The 20,746-nt window shown below is 43.3% G+C and overlaps 3 protein-coding genes across 3 annotated transcripts; 1 reads left to right on the top strand and 2 right to left on the bottom strand. All coding sequences in view use genetic code 11, as the record gives it.

Moving 5' to 3' along the window:
* Positions 1-75: 75 nt before the first annotated feature.
* On the bottom strand, positions 76-3,809 carry EGR_02837 (Protein kinase C-like 2; the record flags this gene model as incomplete). The annotated part of the gene is made up of 4 exons (XM_024492086.1): positions 76-147; positions 448-679; positions 3,324-3,483; positions 3,734-3,809. 4 exons carry the CDS (start codon positions 3,807-3,809, stop codon positions 76-78), a joined length of 540 nt encoding a protein of 179 aa, XP_024353580.1.
* Positions 3,810-8,991: 5,182 nt separating this feature from the next.
* On the bottom strand, positions 8,992-17,189 carry EGR_02836 (glutamate receptor AMPA; the record flags this gene model as incomplete). Its single annotated transcript, XM_024492085.1, has 12 exons — positions 8,992-9,111; positions 9,525-9,713; positions 9,761-9,877; positions 9,914-10,105; positions 10,958-11,439; positions 11,669-11,826; positions 12,493-12,808; positions 13,621-14,002; positions 14,093-14,249; positions 14,291-14,439; positions 14,562-15,149; positions 17,019-17,189. The coding sequence occupies 12 exons, from the start codon at positions 17,187-17,189 to the stop codon at positions 8,992-8,994; spliced, it is 3,021 nt and encodes a 1,006-aa protein (XP_024353579.1).
* A 1,712-nt stretch (positions 17,190-18,901) lies between these two features.
* On the top strand, positions 18,902-20,539 carry EGR_02835 (DnaJ subfamily C member protein; the record flags this gene model as incomplete). Its single annotated transcript, XM_024492084.1, has 8 exons — positions 18,902-19,045; positions 19,081-19,137; positions 19,170-19,236; positions 19,309-19,403; positions 19,439-19,498; positions 19,538-19,629; positions 19,949-20,024; positions 20,420-20,539. The coding sequence occupies 8 exons, from the start codon at positions 18,902-18,904 to the stop codon at positions 20,537-20,539; spliced, it is 711 nt and encodes a 236-aa protein (XP_024353578.1).
* Positions 20,540-20,746: the final 207 nt, after the last annotated feature.

Genomic DNA, 20,746 nt, shown 5'->3' with positions numbered 1-20,746 from the left:
CATTGGGAAAAAACACCACATTTTTAATCTTAGAGTCTATATTTTTGGTTTAAAAAGTGTGTAATTTTAAGGAATTTACTCGTAGTGCTTAGGTAAGGGGTACTCGATTCCCGAGTAGAACAGGTTTAGGTGGGTCGCCCGTGACCACTGCATGCAGGAAGGATAAGTTTTAGCGAAATTTACAAATCTCCAAAGAAATTATTTAGCCTTATATGTTTGGATTCATCACCATTCACATCCGAATGTGAAGCCTAAACCAAAACGCGACCCGAGTTGGAACCAATGCTATGTGAATTTCAGGATACGTGTGAACCACATTCTTACAGCAGACCTGTCACACGCTTCACCAAGCCAACTGGAAGGAGGTTCAGTATTCAATTGGCGTGTCAAAAAGTCAATAGCCACCGCACTGCCACGGTTTGATAATTAACTAGATCTGTGGCCCACCTTCACTTTGTTCTTCAGCTCCATCAACGCGGCTCCAGCCTCGTCAATGCAGGGACAGGCGTAGAATTCGCCCTCTTCTGCGGAGAGCAGTTTGAACCATCCACTGACGGAGTCCTTCTTCAGTTCACCCACCCCAAAGGAGAGCGAGCCCATGAAGTCGTTGCGAGAGGTTCGATCCCAATCCCACACCTCCACAGCTAATCGCTTTCCAACGTCTTCTGGCTCCAGCGGTCTACACCGAGTATCAAGAAGCCAATTCTCAAACAAATGGTATTGGCCTTGGAAGTACGTCAGTTTTGATAGACAAGGTTTTTCTACACCACAGGATATGATGGAAAAACCAATCTCACCTTCTTAATTGCTGACTCTGTCAGTTCCGACCTCACCCTATTTCTCACCCTACGTGTGTCCTTTGGCACTGTCAGTCTTAGATAACTTCAGAGAGCCTCTTTAAATAAAAATTCTTCGTTGAAACAATCACCAATGCAATGTACTTTCCTTTCCAAGTGAGATACAAGCTGACTGCAAATTCCACGCTTGGAACACACTTTTTCCCCAGAGGCAAACAACTTAGGTATCCCTAATACCAAGAATGGGTTATAATCACTACTTCAATATCACTAGAGGGCCGTGGAGGATAAGGAGGTACTAGTATCCCTCTCCTTCCCTCTCGTGGACAAGTTTTACGTTACCGGGTAGGAGGCTTGATATCTTGCGTTGTCTTGCAAGACTATGAATATCGCTTTCTTCCGATTGGTTGGTTAATTAGTCCTGGTTTTTTCTAAAGACGAAGTTTTTCTGGCACACCTTCCAGTTTTATCGTACCAGTTGGATGGATCCATCTCTAATTGTTGTTCGGCCTTCAATGCAAGGGGACAAAATGGTATGGGCCTTGGTAGTGTAGGGTGGGCAGTGAGTAAAAGGACTACTTGAGGATGATCAAAGGCATATCTGTTCGCTGGAAAAAAAAATTAAATATGAACACCCAAAGAGCATTCTCATCGCAGAGCAGACAGTCAGTAGACAATCAGAAATCCACGGCATGCCTTTATGAGGAGAAGGGCGTATAACAACAAGTTGATGGTCTTTCAACCTAGCTACACATGTGCATGGAATCCATTTACTTCGAAGCTTCCACCGTGGATGCAATGTTGCAGTTTGTCCTTTATGTGCGTCAAAGATGATATGCAACTAAATCCTCTTTTCCAGACAGAAATAGGTGTTTCCAAACATGACACACCAACTTCCCAGTGATTCATCATCAGATTCACATTTTAAAACCATTCCCGGGTAGTGCGTCCTACTATCGCACACCACCTCTCCTCCTCCGAAGGCCATACATCAAATTTGCCTTTAAATCAAGCAACGCACGAATGCCATTTGTCATGTTTAAATGGGCCTTGATGTAAGGAGGGTTTAAAGAGGGAAATTGTGTAGAGCATTGCAGCGAGTTCAACTGAAAACGGCACAAACTATTTGTTAAAGTAGCATTTGCTCACTTGTTCGTACCACGAGAAGGGCCTTTCAGTCTCTCCACGGCTCAACTACCACTTTTGTATCAACTCTACCAATAGTGTCTAATACGGCCTTAGAGATGGCTCGGATCTTCGGAGTGATCTGTCACACCTTACTTGGAATCGCTTTGGTCGTGAGAGCCCTGCGCCTTCACAGCTGCAGGGTAGTCATGAGCCACCGAGTGAAAGACCACTTTCCAGGTAAAAATATCAACCAACCCGGGTGCCATTTTCCAGACATAGAGGAGGTAAAATCATGTGGTAAAAGCCAAATGTGCGGCAGCGGCGGCTAATGTCGCTTGACTGCACAATTATGAAAGTCGAGGCACAGAAGGAGTGAGTGAGGGGTAAGTAGTATTGCATCCCAAGTACTACCTGTGTGCTGGCAGCAATTGGAATGAAAATTTAGGTGTCATTCACATTCAGCTTTAACACACTCGCTACCAGAGTCCCAGAGTAGCAACAATCACCACACTTCACATGCCTTGTTGGCCTCATTTGACACCACTGCTTCCACTACCGAACCGAAGGTGATGATTCCCTGAACATGAGGACCCTACTATTTATTTCAGTCCCTTAAACTGTTTGCAGTACAATTTGGTGCCACCATTGGACATTATAAACTACCAAGTAAGACATGCCGCATGTTTGCTGCACCAGAGTCAGGTAATGAAGCTGGGGGAAAAGTGTTAAAAGTGGAGGCCTCTGTGCTGTATACCTGCCTCTTTAGCAGTCAGTAATAGGATCCGCGAAATACCTCCCCAATCCTCGATATTAATCCCCACCATGCAACATTTGAGCATCTACTAACTCCAATTTCGTTGGACCATGGAAGGCGTCTCTCAGCGTTCCCACTTCACCAGGAAAGGTCGCTGAACGCATGGGTTGGAAGTAGGTACTATATTACTAATAAGTAGTATGAGACTAGTGCCAAGAGTCAGCCTATCGCAGCTAATGCTAATGAATTGGAAAAATAAAGACCTGCGAATGCTGGCTCTATGTGTTTTATGGAGAAAGATGTGGGTGGAATTCACAGAGGTGATGCTGGTCCACCGCCATTGGATTTGTTTTTGAGTTCCATTTTTACTCATTAGAAAAGTAACAAAGCAATAGTTTACTATTCCACGATTTGTCGCCTTAAAAGTCGTCTGCACTTGCAGTTGAAGCACACACCCACATTTCAGTGTTCAGATCTATGCTTCATTTGAAGGTGGATGTTTTTGTACCGGTATTCTTAGGGAATAACCCAACCATCAGTAAATCTGCATGAATTAGAGTTAGCGAACAGCGGATAGATCCTAATAATCAAGCCCTCCTATGTTTACGACTACAAACTAACTGTTGATCGGTTTGGAAACCTACATCTGGAATTCCTCATTCCAGGAGGGATTCAGGGTGGAGCGAATTATTTTCGTCTTGAACTTGACCTTCTGATTGTCATCCGCGGGACTGAGTTTAATCTTCACATAGGGATCGGCCAGACCGTTTGGATCCATGGGGGTCAAGTTTTTGGCGTCCAAAACTATTACAAAAAAGGGAAATACAAATATGTAAATTTAAAAGCACAGAGTCTTTCGCAAGAGCTCAAATAAGAACGGAATAGAGTATGGACTACATAATAAATAAGCACTTAACCCCTCCTTTAATTTATGCTTTACAAGAATAAAAGGAGATTTTGTCCAGAAGTTTTCTTCCAAGAGCCTTTAGATAATAAGGAATCAAACTGAAGGCCTAATACCCCTCCCGAAATTTCACTGACAGAATCTATGAACCTGAGCCCGCGTTGATCACAAAGCCAACAAGGAAGCTTGGTGTGTACCTCACCACAGGAAGACAGGCATTGTCCATGAGCAGATGAAGGAGTTGCAATAGTTCTATGCTCCGCCAAACCAAACAACAACAAACTCCATGAACTTTGAGTTTTGGCCGAAGAGTTCGCAGAATTCCACTTCAAATACGCCAAATGAGGACGAAAAGGCTTCAAGAATAGCCCATTCGTCCACGGATTTACTACTGGTCAATATCGCTTCCAGCTAAGCGACCACAGCGGAAATTTCCGAGACAATTAAGTAAAGTTGGGAAAACCTATGCCTTACGAAAAAGCAGTTGCGACTGTCTAGGGTAAAAATGTCGTAAAAAATATTTGGGCAGTTTACTGCAGAAACTAATACTATCCCAAAAAACAATGAGACATTCACAGGATTTACCAAAGGGACACAGTAGGCATTTTAAAATGTAAGTTTTTGGTAAGTCCCTCAACATGTACGATGCCGGCGTCACATATGCGCGACGCCTCGATTTTCTTAGCCGAACCCGTTGTCACGAAGCCTTCATCACCTTGTTTCAGGTGTAACCTGTAAATTATCACTGCAAATGCCTAAAATATGATTTCAAACCAGTCGAAATTATCGCTCTTTCGTCTATTCTAATGTCATGAAGCTACATTTCCAAGTAAGTGGATACGCGAGTAAGTTTTCCAAGTCCACAGAATGCATAATTAGTACGTGCCTGCCTCTGCCCAACCATTCATGCATCTCACCACTGCCCGAATGATGAAAGCTATCCTCCACTAAAATGAGCGCGAACGGCGATGCAATAGCATTTTCACTGCACCTGTAATTCATTCGGCTTTGCAATGAAAGTCTGCACCCCGCCGCTACCTCTGATGGTGCGCTACAGTAAAGTGGATGGACTTGGAATGCCAAACACTTTTGCGAGTGACTAATCAAGTTAACAGAAATTTACAAGGCGCAAATTATCCATTGTAATCCGCTTTCGTTGCAATAAAATGCGCTTTAAATTCGGAAGAGAGCCGGGTAGTGCCAAGGGCTCAGCTACGGGCTGGTTTTGGGGGGGGGGGTGAGGGGAGTCTTAAAAGTACGGGCAGTAAAAGCTCATGTGGGGGTAGATGTAAAGGTCAAACGACTCCTAATATCTTTTTCGATTAAAAGAATTCTTTTTTCAAAAGTCAACCACCCATTCCTACCCCTTCACTTTGTGAAAGGCTTTTCACAACTAGCAACTTGTGCGGGCATCGCAACGCCTTATGGGGAATATAAAAGACGGCACGATTCGGGCGATTAAAGTCTAAGGAGGAAAAAGTAGTTTTTCTCCGCGAAAGATATTGTAGCGAATTTAATATCAAGATGTCACGTTGACTTTTTTCCTAAGGTGCTTAGATAAACAATGGGGTTGGGGCGCAGTGACTTGGGAGAAAAATATAATGTAAGCATAAACCAAGAATGGGATGCAACTCATATAATAGCAAATTTTTCCTCACTACTTTTCAAAAATCAGTCCATTGACCAAGTGAGATGTTTTATTGCCTAAAAACTATTCAAAAAACGCAGTTGCCTCAACATAGTTGTTCGAGGTTAAACTAGTTTCAAGCATTTGCGAGGTTGTGTCTTTGAAGAAGAACTAGAACAATAAACACCAAACTCCCAAGTTTTTGAGCTTTTACCTTTTTTTTCTTATTTTCATCATCAGTTTACGTAAGTGAATATTTCGACGAGATTAAATCCCAGCAATAAAGCATCCATTGATTCAGGCATTCAGTTGGCGCCACGCTATCTCAACAAGGGTGTACTCCTTTCTCCAAGCTCTTTAGTTAGTCTGTTTACTTGTCAAACGAAAAAGGGCTGTTTCGGCCCGAGTTTCCTGGTTCCCAAACTAGTGCTGTGTCCCCTTCTAATAGAATGATAGGAATGGGAATGCAAATAAACAGTTGCCTTCCAGGCTTGACTTCAACTTTCAGCTACGAGGTAATTTCTAGCCCTATGCTTGCATGACACGACAGCCCGTGCTGACGAACTAGCCAGCATAACCATCGTTGCCTTGAAATTAGGTAATTTGAGGTGAATCGGGTCAGTTTTAATACCGCATTGGTAGTTGACACGACCCCCAAAAAGTGACCTCTTTCCCCACTTTAAACGGTTCGGCTTAACGTGCACATTTTCATTTAACAAGTAGGGGAACTAGGTTGTCCACAAATCGGGAAATGTGACGAAAAGTACATGAAATATTGAATCACTAGATAGTAATTAATACTGCCGATCACGAATGTTCAGAAGCATTGCTAATCGAGAAAACATTGCTGGGGATTAGAAGGGCAATAAATAAAAAGACAAGCCCTTTCACAGAGCGTTACCATGCATCCAATCAACAATTGCTCAAAGACTCATTAGGTGAATATGTAAAAATTGAAGGCCGAATTAAGCAAAGAATGGTTGTATAAAAATGAAATATTAACTCATTCCATAAGCATAAATTATAGAAGAATGGGAGGTTCGATAAAAACTCGGACTTGCTTTTGACTTCAAGGTAGTCGCCTTTGTGATGTGCTTGCAAGTGAATCCGACCACGACGTTCGGTGTGATCAACACCACAAAGACCTGGGACCATTGCCTTGCATTTAATGTGGACATTCATGTCACATTCTGTAGGATACAAATAAAAGGGTACGCACAAGCCTTTATGGAGCAATTTCAGTAAAGATTATGAAGCCATAATTAGATTCCAAATATTTAGATTGGTTAATAAGGTCTTTGCAAACCATCCAATTTTCCAAATGAAAAGTAACTGTGATCAGAAGGTAAGAGGGTTCAGTTTATCAGGGTCTTAATACCTACTTTGTGGGCTAGAAAGAGATGTGCTCTACACTGATATGATAAGAAGACTATGTTAGTTTGAAACGTTTATGAACAAAACATCCACAAAAAAGCTGATTATTAGGACTTTCACGAGTCCATGAGTGACAATAAATAGTAAGCCCTTGATGGGCATTGTATCGTGCTAGAAAAGTAAATAAGTGACAAGAGAAGATGAATCGAGATATTAGCCGGAAACTATAAACAGAGTAATAGAGATTTAAATACGAAGTATAGGGCTTCAAGCCCTTGAAAATACACGTCGAAAGACCAGAATAGTTAATATGACTCACTTTCGCACTTCATACCCTGGTGGACAAGACCATGCAATAGCGATCCACAGTGGTCACAGACAGTTGGACTTCCGAAGGTATGGAGTTGAAATTTGTGGTAATTTTGGAACTAAACGTAAGGTAGTAAGAGAATAACGTAAGTACATCAGAATCGGGACCTTTATCCAAGCCGGGGCAGCTAAAAGTGACGAACTCAGTGCACCTTTTGTGCGTAGTAAACAAGCAGACGTTGCATTGGTACCCCTGTTTGCCCAAAACTCCCCTATAAATAATTCAAAAATACGCACCAGCAAAAGATTACCAAATAAAATCTTTGCAATGTCCACACCAAGTTGGCTGTTTGAAATAACGAGGAATAAAAGAATGGTCCTTAACAATCACGACGTTTTTTTGCCTGAATGCACCGCGGCGTGCAAAAACCTTATCAGGCATCTCTGAGCTTACAAGCTAGCGCTGAATGCGATCTACCAAACTTTCTCTAGTAAAACAAATTAAAGGACACCGAAAATATGCAGTATTTGCAAGGCATGAATCCTAAGGCTAACAAAATAAGTATGGTTTTAAAGTCAAATCCTTGCAATGCTTTGTAACATGATTTCAACTTTGGTTATAAAATTATAAGAGAAGAAAACCAATGCAATTTGTGAGTTCTTTGTCAGACCTACTTTGCAGTATACGTTACCCAACTTTCGTCAACTATCCAACCACTTCATTCATATTACTTTCTTATGTATGGCAATGTTTGGTTTCTAATCATGTGATTGCAGCTCAAATCTGCTGAGAGATATCCAAAGCGCTCCGTCCCACTGCGCCACCCACGTTAAAAAAGTTTGGAATCCATTAGTCCAAATTTCATCTCAAACGCCTGAAACCTTTACACCTAGTCAATGTTGTGATAATTTACATGTCATTGTTCACTATATCCCTGAATGCATAAACAACCCCTACCTGGGGGTTTGCTGTGATTCGATAGTGAGACACCCCACCTTAAATAAATATGACAAAAGGAACTCGCCCTGGACCTCAACATAACCTGCAAAAGTTGCATCTAGATTTGTGGCATCCTGTTATTCTAATGCGCCCTCTGCAGTCGCGAACGCTTAAGGTTGCCGAACCAGTGCTTACCACCCTTTCTCCGTAGATGGATCTTCCCAGTATAAGCAAGGTATTCTACATTATTTTTCGGAGACAAAACAGAAATACATCACTCTTCCAGAGGCTTCTACAGATGTTCATGTTGTAAAACTCGAATTCTCTAATCTCATATTTGTAATCGTGTCCACTAACGGAAAACTGGGAGATATGGTACAAAATGCACCGCAAATTACCATGCTTTAGGTCCTATTCGAACGTCAAACCCCGAATGTTCCCGAAATGATTTTGCCAAGAGAGGCCAGCACCTACAAGAGTCACATGCTTATCGGGTGTGATAGGGCAAGTTCCCTCAGCGTGTTTCGTTTACCGCCCCTTGTCTTTTATGCATTCGCATGCATGTTTTCGTATCGTAGTTCAAACCTATGCACTTCTTTTACCCTTGCACCGTTATTCACTTTATCAAGGCAGACAACAATCGACTTCGACAGCCTCTAAATATCTGCCCTGATTTATTCCTACCGATATTTTATTATAGCCATATGTGAGTACCCAAAAACGTACGCACAGACTTCCTGCTTGGTAAAATTGTATCTTCTTATTCTGGTAAAATTTGACCATTATGAGACGAGGTCAACTCAATGATTCATGCGAAATAATATTTTATCTCGCGAACGCTATAGATACCATTCGCTACATTACAGGATGAGGCACATCTTCTGGCCAAAAAAATCGCTACAGAGTTGAAAACGGACAAAAAGGTTATCGTCAGCTCCACATTAGGCCGGCCGATTTCCTACACAGACGCTGGAGAACTATGTAAAGCGCTAGTTTCTCTTTAATGTGTTTAATTTAACATTTTAACTGATGTGATGCCTTATTTGGTTACTTTTATCACCTACCCATTGATTCCAACTGTTTGGGTGTCTAGTTTGATGTTTCACTCTATTTACAGTTATCAGGAATTTGGAGAATTGATTGTGCCACGTCTCTCCTCTAGTCCTTTTCGTTGGTATTGTCTGATCTTTCCACAATCGTCTCATTGTCCTCCCTAGTGTCGTCCTGATTTACAGCAGTGTACGTTTTTACGTTATCGTCTGGGGGTGAGTAGTTCACCTGAGATAGTGAATTAATTTAAAAAGACCATACTTTCGCATTATCCTCGAAGGCTTCCTCGGTGTACCCACCATTATTAATTTCATCAGAATAAGTCTCCTCATCACCGACTTCTTCCTTCTCCCCGTCCTCATTCGCATTGGTCTCTTGGTCCATCTATATCGAGAACGAGACAACATTGGCACCGGACATATCACTTAGCTTTCAGGCCCTAGTAAGTCTCCAAGCGCATTCAAGACCGAGTGCACTGCAGAAAGAAAGTTCCAAAGTAGCGGAGAGGACCCACTTACACTTCCCATAGCCGCCCGGTCCAGCCACTCGAGGGTTGTGTACCAATAGTTCACCACTGTCTCGTAATCGTTCTAAAGCGCCCGTTGTAATTTTCCTTGTGTCAGAAAGCACCATCCACTCACCGGAAAGTGGTGTACCCGCACTTCGAGGTTCTTCACCTCTGGGTGATCCACCGCACACTTAACAGCTGGTAGCAAACTAGATGTTTTGGGCTCCTTCGGCACCGCGCTGATTGTATTGTCTTCCGATTGGATGCTTGAACTCCACCTGTAGCTGCTTGTGGCGAGACGCTTTTGGTGCTTCCGATTGACCTGATACTAAAGTGAGGCGGAATGGGGAAGCCAAGGGGAAAGCGTACCTCACATTGCGGTCGGAGGACCACGTCGGAGGCGTTGCCATCTTCGTCAAACACTATGCGATGAAATGGCTGGTGGATGGCCACAAATGGCTCATCCTCCTTCGCGTTGCACGTCTCCTAGACGACGGCTGGAAGTATCTGATGAAAGCGTACCTCAAAGTCAGGCTCGGAACTTCTCCATTTTCGTCGGTGCCGTTTGCGTTTGGGAGCTGAAGTTGCTGTGTTGGTGAGGTCATGGACCTCTTCAGGGTGAAGCTCAGCATCAGTGGGCGGAGAAGTAGCATTGTTCAACGATGCTTCTCGTTGTGGTGGATCTTTTTCAAGTGCATCTTCAGCTTGACTCATCTAAAAAGTCAATTGACTAGATGGTGGGGTCTTTTGGGCACTTTATTTGCTGACGAACTATTTTGCTAGTACCACTCCATTTACCTCGACTGGAAATAACATCGACGACCACCACTTGATTTGTAGGAATTTCGAGCAGTAATCATTCAAATTTTGCTAAGACCTGCTGTTCCAAAAAAAACTTGTAAATTTATTTCTGTGACAATTATTTCAGCACCGTTTCCTGTGATCTCCCACAGCTGTTTTCAATCTGTAGTCCTTTTAACTTCAACGCGGGTGGATCCCCGGCCAACAAATGAGCGACGCAATATAAAACCGGCACTTTGCCCCATTTTTGAAGGGGTAACAAGAAATCCTGAGTACCTATCAGCACACCACTAGTTGCCTGCTGTAAGTACTGACGCAGTCGGCTTACTGACGACTCATGACGTAAAATAGCTCCGACTTCTTGTGTACCATCCCAATGTTTCAAATGGTCCACTCCAGCATGGATTACCTCATATTGAAGATCAAGAGTGCGCGTTAAAACTTAGTCCTTTAAGCATTAGCCAATGCTTCCAAATTCTCCCTCCTATGTTCAGAACAGAAATAGTGTGGAATTTCGTCCGCCTCATCCGCTGCTGCACAAAAGCGTTCTAAATGACCGGTGTGCAGTTATGCGCCCGCCCAAGCACCGGACATTTAATACCTCCAATGGGAAAAAAATCCTCAAACAAAGCAGTAGCAGAAGAGGGAGTGAGGGGCGTACCCGTATAATATGCTATACACACACTATAGACATTGGGGTGCTTAATAAGGTGAACGGTGATAAGTTCGGCGCTTGGGAGCAAATTTGGGCTGGGGATAGATAACCCCAGTCGACTGAGCGTCGCCACCACCACCTTCTTGGGGCGACGTGGGGGACAGGGAGCGGGAGGAGGAGGGCGAGAGGGAGGAATGTGAAAAGGCGGGTGTCCTTGAGAGTGCTGATACTGAGTCCCCGTCATCACCGTCGCCTTCATCCATGCCATCCCGGTTCTCCGCATTCGAGTGAGGCAACGCTGTCGCCTGGTTTCCTTGCAGCTTGGCGACTTGTGACTCGATTACATCAAGCCTTGACTCGATTAGACTGATCATCTCCTCCAGTGGGATCAGGATATCTGATTCCAGGCAGTCGAGGTCACTCGACGCCCTCTGTGACTTGGCCTCGTCTACGAAGATAAAAAGACGTCGAAAAGAGGCTTCCATGGTGCGGGATGCACCTATTTGGTCATATGATCCAGAAGATGGAAATAGAAAGTGAGCAGATGAAAGGATTTGCAGTTTTGCTTGAAATAAGGGGTCTACGCTATTTTCTATAATCAAGTATAAATGTAACAAATCTACATAATCAACACCTGGATTCGGTCAAGTTTGAAGCCTCCCCACACCACGCCAGTGGAGCAAACTGGCATAGATGCAATGCACTAATGACGATAAATGGTAGGAGAAATGATAACAACAAAAGCTTCGGACAAGTAGAGAAAACTGAGGGGCAGGGATAAAACAGACCACAGGAGGGCGTAGTGGATGTGGTAGACAGACCGAATTCGGCGCGACTGGAGCTCTCGGCGAAGCCGATCAGACTGGCAGCGGCCTCGATGTCACTGACACTGGTGCTCCCGCTGCGAAGACTCTTCACGGGCGTTGTGAAGAAAGGCGATGCGGCGTCAATTGTTAGAGGCCGCTGCAGATCTGCCTCACTGAAACACGCGCATAAACGATTTCAGGTTGCGGCTACCTGTGAGCGAGCTATAATTACTGTACTTCTTTGCACAGGTGGCTTTTATGCCCAAATATTAGCTCTTATGTAGACTGTCTAGTGCCATAGAGGTTAGAGGGTGACAATGGGTTTGGGAGTTAAGTTCCAAATTTCAAGCTCGTCAACCCCTGTAGGAGGGAATATTGGTTTATTTTTTGTCTGCATGAAGAAATCAGAGTTAAGTCAGGCGAGAGCCCGCCTTTACAGTGTAACTGCACGATATATAATGGTAAGTATTTATGACGCTTAGTAAAGAGTTTCAGCCAGGGGAGGATTAAAACCCCTCTTCATCTTCCCTTTGTTCCTACACCATCTAGTGTGGAGCCAACCACCGCGTACCACTTAAATGGACGAAGGTGGTCGAGGTCGTCAATCTAATTTTTCCAACTGTATTTGGATGGTATATGGATAGAGACGCTTCGTTTCAGCTTCAAACATCAGTGCCGAAATGACCAGGCTTTGAGAAGTCAAAATCTAGTAGTTTACAAATTCTATTCGTGTCTGGTTATTTTAAGATAAACACATGAATGTTCGTTGGTTCTGGTTTTAGGTTCCAATGCATTGACACTGCAATCCAATCCAGTAACAAAAAAAGCGCACGACGTACATTGTGGTAGCCGTGGGTGGGGGAAAGGGTTTGCTATTGCTCAATCCGCTTCCGCCCTGGTACAACACCTGCTCGAGACTCGCTAGCAGCGTCTTAGTTGGCGTGTCGAAAATGGCGCCCGATTGAGGAGGCGGAGGCGGCGCCGCAGTCTGCCTTGGTGATCCTGACTGGACCTGCGCTGGCGGTTGGCCCTGCTGTGTCGAAGCCGGTACGTTGAGTAGGTCGTCAGAAATGGCAGTCATCAGATCGGGCAAGTCTTCTGGTGAGCTGTTTGCAAGGTTGGCCAGAATTCGCGTAATGTCCGTGGACTCCAACGCTGTGTAAAATAGTGTGGAAAAAGACCGAATTTCTTTTTGACCCAATTGTGACTATGAGACGCATCAAGTTTTGATGGGACCCGACAGGTGATACTAAGAGGGATGAAACTGCAACCGATAGGGTGGGTGCTCCAGGGTATATCACGATGGAGATCCAAAGCAGCATAAATATTTTATGGCAATCCTCAGCAAATCACTACTGCCACTAACATAGCAGGGATGGAATCAAGCAGATCAAATTCTAGCATAGAAGAAAGTAATACGGTCGAAACATTGAATATTAGAATCGTGAGATGTACTCCTCTATATCGTAATAGCTTAAGAACACATTAAGACAATTACACAGCATGGAAGAAAAAAAGTGAAAATGATCAAAACGAACACTTCCTCTACATTTTTTAATTTTTTCAAAATAGTCTTCGCCTTTAGATGGTTGGTAGAGAATCAAGTAAGGTATTATGCGATTCAAATGAGGTTCCCATTCCATTTCGATAAAAGACGACGTTGGAATCGGAAGCCTTCTCGTTGCGACGAGCAGCCATCTCTGCACCATCTCATTCATTTCGGACTTTACCGGCTAGTTCAGAAGTTTAGCTACGGCCGGCGCTGATCTTATTAGAAAAATTAAGTAAAGCGCATCATCATTCACATTGCTGTAAGATTGCGTTTGTGTCCCACATCGCAGTATCCATATCTGATGAATGGGAACGAGTATTTCTTTTACACCTTTATCATCTAATTACCCATGTAAATACATATAATTGAGGTATATGAATGTCAGGAATCGACGAGTTTATCAATTAAATCTCACCACTCAAATGTTCCTCCCCAGCAACTACTTGAGGTGCAGGAATAAATGGGAAATCCATAGTCAAGTCAGCAGTTGTGGAGTCAGCAGAGTTCTCCTTTGGCGCATTTGAGGTCGCTACGGTGGACTGTGCCTCACCATTGCCACTATCACCACTTCCAGACGATCCTCTAATCCGAGAGAGCGTACGGCGACCCGTCACAATCAATGTATTGAGATGGCGCAGCCATGTTATCAGACTCATGGTCTCTCGCATCAAATGGGCCAAGCTGGGATTGTCGCCTGGCTGCGACATGGTCACTTCACCAGTTTCCGCCGACTCAGTCGGCCAGTCAGTGAGACCGGATCGGGAGGGTGCCCGGTGGCAGAAGGTGCAAATCCACGACTACAGTAAGAAAAAAAGAAATACCAAGGCCGAAAAGTGCTAAATGGCTGGCTTGGTCGCGCTAGCAAGTAAACGGGCCTGGTTACTTACCTTAGCTGCGCCCTGTGAGGTGCATGCCCTATGAGACCACACCCGACAAACAACGCATTGAATGAGATTTTGAACGAGCTCTGTCGTAGAACCGCTAAATTTGCACGCGGGGCAGAAGACATATCTCTCTGACTGGGCAGCTGCAGGCAGCGGCTGGCTAGAAAAGATAATTGGAAGTGAATCAAATAGCCAAAATACCCCTCCACCTCTGGTTCCACCTTCCTCTTCTTCGGTGCAGGAGTGAGTTCCACAGTCGGCTGCGGTGAAGTACTCTTTGCGCTGTGATAATTCTGAAGGTGAGCAGTTAATAGACTCTGTCTACGCATTTTCCGAGGACAGTGAGGACACTGAAATGTGGTCGGAGGTATTTCCTGTGAGGGAACTGCTAAGTCAACTACCTCAGTGGGTTTGGGGGACATCTTACGAACCTAGATGAGGAAAATGAGCCTCTTTCTTACAGACGTCTTACAGTAGCACTTGACCGTTTAGCCAAACTAGGCTGCTCTGATTTGCCTCCCGGTTTATTGGGGGGTGAAACGGTTGGGTTCTCCAATTTAGGTGGTTCCTCGAGCTTTGATCCTTCAAATTCTCCTGAAACAGCCTGCTTCTTTAGCTCTCGCCTCTTTCGACAGGCTTCGTGGAACTGAGCAATGTTGCGATCATAAAGCATATCACCTTTGGCAACAGGTGTATCATTTGAACCGTCATTAGCATCGACCACAGGTTTTCTTTCACGCTCTTCACTAGGCTCCTTCTTCGTTGTCTCCGCTTGTCTGTGTTGACGAATAAATCTCAGTACATAGTTGATTTCGCTTTGCTCTGCACGACGAATGGAGGATGCTGGAGTCCATTCAACAACACCATCCCAGCTAAATTTAATCCGATACTCCAGGTGCTCACGGGATCGTTGACGGTAGGCTAAAACCTCGGCAAGGTACTCGTAGTTATTTCTCCACCGTGCCATCACGTAGGAACCAATCTCATAAACCGGCCTCAACGCTGGCTTTTGATGGTTATGGACTTCGTGGGGAACTCCGCGTTTAGATTTGGAACTGTTCTGCATTAAACGACGTTTACTGAGAGAGTGTACCTTCTCAGACCTAAATAGAATAAAGAGGTTGAGTTAACGACATACTTTAACAGTGTCCAGCATATTTTACTTGCTCAATTACCAGTTCAATGCACCTTCCACAAAAGCACAATTAAAGCCCTCTGCCGTTAAAAACTTGATGTAATAAGTGAAAAAGTAATGCCTTTGGGGGAATGTAAACAACCCACATGCCTAAGCGAACCGTCTTACAAGACAATGCGTTCACACAACTAACGCACAACACTTTCAAGACGTAGCCCATAAGTGAACAAACGAATCTAATGAACTACACCAATGCATTAAAACTCAATCTCCATTGTCAGGGAGCACAACTTATAGTAGAATGCAAAACCAAGCCCAAACCACAGCTACACGAATGCAACGAGCTCTTAGAATTAGCGCTTGCATATTTCAAACGACAAAACATCTCACTTTCAGTAAAATAAGAGTTAGTCATTTTAACATTAAAATTAGCATTGCAAAATAAAGCCTTTTTGTACAGCCTTTGCCCACAATAAATACGCACTGCTATTCATAATGCAGCAAAAATTACTAAACAAAAGAGAAAGCGATTTAATATTTGGTAACTTACCAAAGTGTGCCACTAATAAAAAGATTCTATGTGCAAACGCCCTGTGGCACTTGTTTTTTACCCGAATTATTCCTAACTTGTCATTTATAAAACTGGTTTAATGTAATTTTAACTTAAACTAGATTTTTATGCTCTACGGCAATGTGTGGCGAGGAGAGTAGCTCTATTGGTAACGCTGACAGAGTGCTTGAATGAGCGCAAATAAAGCAAATAGAAGATTTGGAAATCACGAACTATTTCCCTCCTGAAGACTGATTATTAATGGGCTTTGTGTACTCTGGAAAAGCAGCATTGCACACACGGTCCGCGCCATATGCAGAACTGAAGCATATTTCGCTTTTGGGGTCAATGGTGCCCGCACGACCACGAGGTTAGTCTAATCTGGTGGCTTGCCACCTAAACGGTGCATTTAAACAAGTGTGCTTGAAAATATTTTGCAGCGTTCACAGACCATCATTTTCGCATCTTAATGGCTCGTTCTCAGAAAAGTCGTCAAGACTGCAGTACCTATAAATTGCTTTTTCTTTATTGGTACTGCATTTCTAAATTCCTTGCTGAAACGTGCATCATCCACCCCCTGAGGCAGAAATGCAATTTGAACGACCATAATCGTGACCACTGCGCCCTGTTTTTAATACCACAGATACTGCCTTCGCCAAATAAGTCTACTTTTTCTTAGGGATTTAAGGGCCATGCTGAGATACACCCTAAGCCTACGCCAGTAATGTCAATTCTTCTATAAAGCGTTTTTAACAAGTCTCTCACCTGCCACTGACACATCTGTACCTTCTACAACTAACGGACTTAAAATTCCTGCCCAATAACATTGGGTAATTAAGCCGCTTGCCAAGTTTGCTGTAGTCACACTAATGATGCAATAATATTGCATTTAATTAGGTACTTTTAATAATGCCTTCATTGTTTGTTTACCTATCGGGCTCCGCCATTGTACCTCAGCTAAGAGGTCTGGTCCCTAGGCAGTGCCCTTAGTCCCAATCTCTTCTGTTATTTGGCAATACATATTCTGCTCGAGTATTATGATTACTTTCGCCTTCAGGGAAGTCCTGGGGTGCTTTATCAAAATCCAGATTGCTGCAATGATAAAAATCTATGTACACAAAATCTTCCAACTTAAATTACATTGTCAATTGTAACGAAGTAAATTATACCAAATGTTATCATCGTTTTCTGTGTCGTGAAGCTTTTGATGATATTTTAGATCGATCATGGTGTTCTGAAAGCACCGGACGATGATCACTAAAGTCCCAAATATCACTGGGATCCCAATCCTCAACCGTTGTCATGGCGTCGATACTGCCTCTCTTGCTGGTGGCCTCCGCGAAGGTTTCCTCTCTGCGAGTTCTGTCGTCTTCCAGTCTGCTCTTTTTCGATGGCTTCGCAGGCTGTGCACCCATTTCATACGATCCTAGCAGGCTCCTAACAGGCAGTCATATGGGCCCTCCTATTGCCCAATCGATAATTCAAACCTGTCCAAGCATGCCGCTTGAATCGACACTGCCTACTGCATTGTTTCAAGGGTTAAAAGTGCTATGACTTCGCATTAGGTTGTTAAAATTCTTAAGGCTTTCTATTCCTACGAAATGGTAAGTCTGCTCAAAACATATTTCACTGTTTTTGGGCAAATAAACAAATAATTGCAACCATATTAACAAAACATATTAACTTTATCCACGGGAGTCAAAATTTGATCTCGTCTATAGGGTAAAACACATGAAATTAGATAAAAAACCATTCTTTTTGAAATGACAAAATCAGATCAATTCCTTTACATCATGTCCATTTAATTCAATGGAAGAGTTGGTGGCGATTCATTTGAAAATCTTACTTTGTTATGAATCGTTATAAAAGACGGACGTTCCTAATACACAGTTTTTAATCGCATGCGGCAGTGCAACATACCTTCCCATTCTGATAGGCCTTACTGCCTTGTTAAGGTACAGAAGGGCTGGAAGTTTAACGTTGGCTACGGCAAAATGCGCAGGTGCGTTCACGATACTCCTTGATCCACTTTTTGTTTGATGGGGGTCACAGCTTTGTCGATTTAGGCATACTGAAGGCGAGAGAATGCAGTGCGTCATCAGAACCAAGTTATTCCCTTCGGGTGATGCTAAACCTAAACAAGTGCAGTTTCTGTGAGACTGAACGGAACTTTGAAATTCTATAGATCACGACTACAAAGCCTCAATAGTTTGTAACTACGAGGCCAATTTAGGCTTGGCCATCGTAATACGGCTCAGCGGCATGGCATCCGGACCATGCGAACAGCCTCTTAGCCCTTCTATACGCCGACTATACATTTTCCGCCTTAGTGTCATATCTTCTTTCCCTACACATTTTCATTCTTGTACGTATGTAACTGTAGCGTCCCGAGACTCCCTGAAGACGAAAGAAGACAAAATACTCGGGCAGAATATATATATTCAGCACGGAGAAGGTGTCTGGGCTATTGGCATGGCCCAAAAGGCCAGCCCACCCAGCGAGGTACAAGGGGGCTAATTCGAAGTACAAAAGTGGCGCCTCACCAGAACCGAGGGATAAACCACTATCGTATTACATAACATCGATATATAGAAGGAGATAGGGCTGCTGGCATGGACCAAAGATCAGCCTCCTCAGTGGAGGCCCAATGTGGCGCTTTACCAAAACGAAGTGTTTAACGGCCAAAGTATTACACAATATTTGACCAGGGTATAGATAGTCCAACGATTCACACTGGCTCTAAAAGTTAGCTTGTGGCATATCAAAACATGAAAATAAAGTAAGGAATTTTTTCATGGCTTGGAAACAGAGTTTAATAAGTTACGTGACAAAAACATCATTTAACTAAAAAAGCTCATGCATATTTTTTTCACCTTATGAAAGTTATGATAAGTAATGATAATGCTCATAGGATCTTTGTAAAAACACTCATAATTTCTCATTGGCAAGACAGTGTGAGCTAAAAATTTGCAAAACGTAAATTGCTTTTCACTCATGAATGCCGATGAAAACCAATTTGAATAATTTTTTCCTTAGATTATTTCTGGTTTTTTGCTGCGCCAATTGTTTAAATAGTCTCTCTACTTGATTTTGCGTCTTGTGTTTTGGGGGCTAATTCGTGTCAAGAATGAGCGACAAGGAACGCTTGTTTTCGGAATTTTACTCTGAAGTAAAGATAATAGAGCAAAGAGACTCAACTCTTACACCGAAACAACAAATTGACAGACTAAATAGACCCGGGTGCACATACTTCAACCTTAATCCATTTGACGTATATCTTCCACATTATTTAGTCTTGATTATTAGGTTTTGCAAGTCGATCCAGAAGCGAAGATGTCTGACATCAAGTCAAGGTACCGGCAGGTATTTCCCGTGTACTTTCTTGTCATGCGTAGATGTCTCTTCTCGTGCATCCAGACAAAAATCAGGATGACGCCGAGAGGGCGCAAAAAGCCTTTGATGGTAAATACTGTCTCCTTAGTTTCACTTACGCTTGTTTACACGGTGGTTATTTTTGTTGTTTTGTTCATTTAGCTGTCACGAAAGCGTACAAAACTCTTGAAAACAATGAGAGTTACCGGAAATGTCTGGAAGTTGTTCAGGAGGCAAAGGATCGTGTCATTCAAATGGTAGTAATACATTGCTTGTGTGCCAATCTCAATAGGTTTCAGAGAAACGCATCAAAGCTAAAGGCCAGACCATAGATGAAGACGATCCAGCTAAGGTAACTTTGATTTAGCATATGTTTAATATCTCCGTGTAGTACAGACATGCTGTATATGTGCAAACGTGCAAACTCTTTGCAGATCTAGAACGCCTTCGTGTGGATGAAGAGACAAAACAACAGAATGAAAGGTGTGTTCTGTTATTTGATTAGTTTCTCTAACTACTCGTTACAGCTTGCAGTCATTTCAAATCGCTTTCGAGATTCTTTTCCATTTTTCTAGAATTAGCCTTATCTACTTAAGTAAATTAATGTCTACTTTTATAGCTTGGTTATTGACTGCGTCTCTCACCGCTTCTTGCGTTTTGATATATTGTGTACCCCTGTCAATAACTGGCCCGAATATTTTACTCACGTATTCCATGCAATATATGGCCTTGATACGCTTCACCTTTTACGATAACATCGGCTTACTCTTTTTAACGAAAAAGGTGTTGTATCTATTTTCAGAAAAAGGAAGGCGGAAGAAGAGGAAATGCATCGCTTCCGTGTGCAATACGACAGGGAATGGCGTGATAACTATGAAGTACGTTCTTTCCCCTATAAATTTACCTTTTCCTTGCTTTCCAGCAACAGTTCCTCAGTATTGTAAGGTTTACAGTTTCGTGTCTCGTGCTCACCAATCTTGACCACTTTTTAGTTAGTCCCACATTGACGAACTCTACAGACATTATGAGCGGTGCAAATACATCGCATTGAGTTCTCAGCGCGATCTCCTGATTATTTCATCCTTGGTCACTCCACGACTCAACTTTAAGTTATGACCACTTCCCTATTTGTGCTAACGCCCTCTTATTGTGGTGAGCCCCATTCATCAAATAAACCAGCCAACCAGTGGTTCAACTAATTGACTGTATTTGATTATTCGGAGAGCCCCTTCCCAGTACTTACTTGCGTGCAAACTTTTCCTGTTCATCATAGGAAAGCCGGAAGGACCGAGTGAGAAGTTGGCGCAACTTCACTGCAAAGAAGGCCAAGAAGGGTGAGAGCTTGGGCGGCTTCAAGCCACCCAAAACGCGCATGGAACAGCGCCCTAACTGATCTCCAACGCCCAGCCCCGTTGACCACTCCTGTTATAAACGTTTGTGTACATAAGAAGTAACTTGCCCCCATGTCCATCTTCGCTAAAGGAGTGGATTTCATCACGCCTGTTTATCTTACTAACCGGAAATGCAAACCCAGCGACCTGCTTTGCCATGTTGTTGCACACATGCGGCTCTTGATAGCTGATGAAGTAAGAATGCTTAC

This window comes from Echinococcus granulosus (genome assembly GCF_000524195.1).
Source record: "Echinococcus granulosus chromosome Unknown EG_S00013, whole genome shotgun sequence".
Taxonomy (NCBI): Eukaryota; Metazoa; Platyhelminthes; class Cestoda; order Cyclophyllidea; family Taeniidae; genus Echinococcus; species Echinococcus granulosus.
The sequence above is the reverse complement of the archived record's forward strand: the minus strand, read 5'-3'. Positions and strand labels throughout refer to the sequence as shown.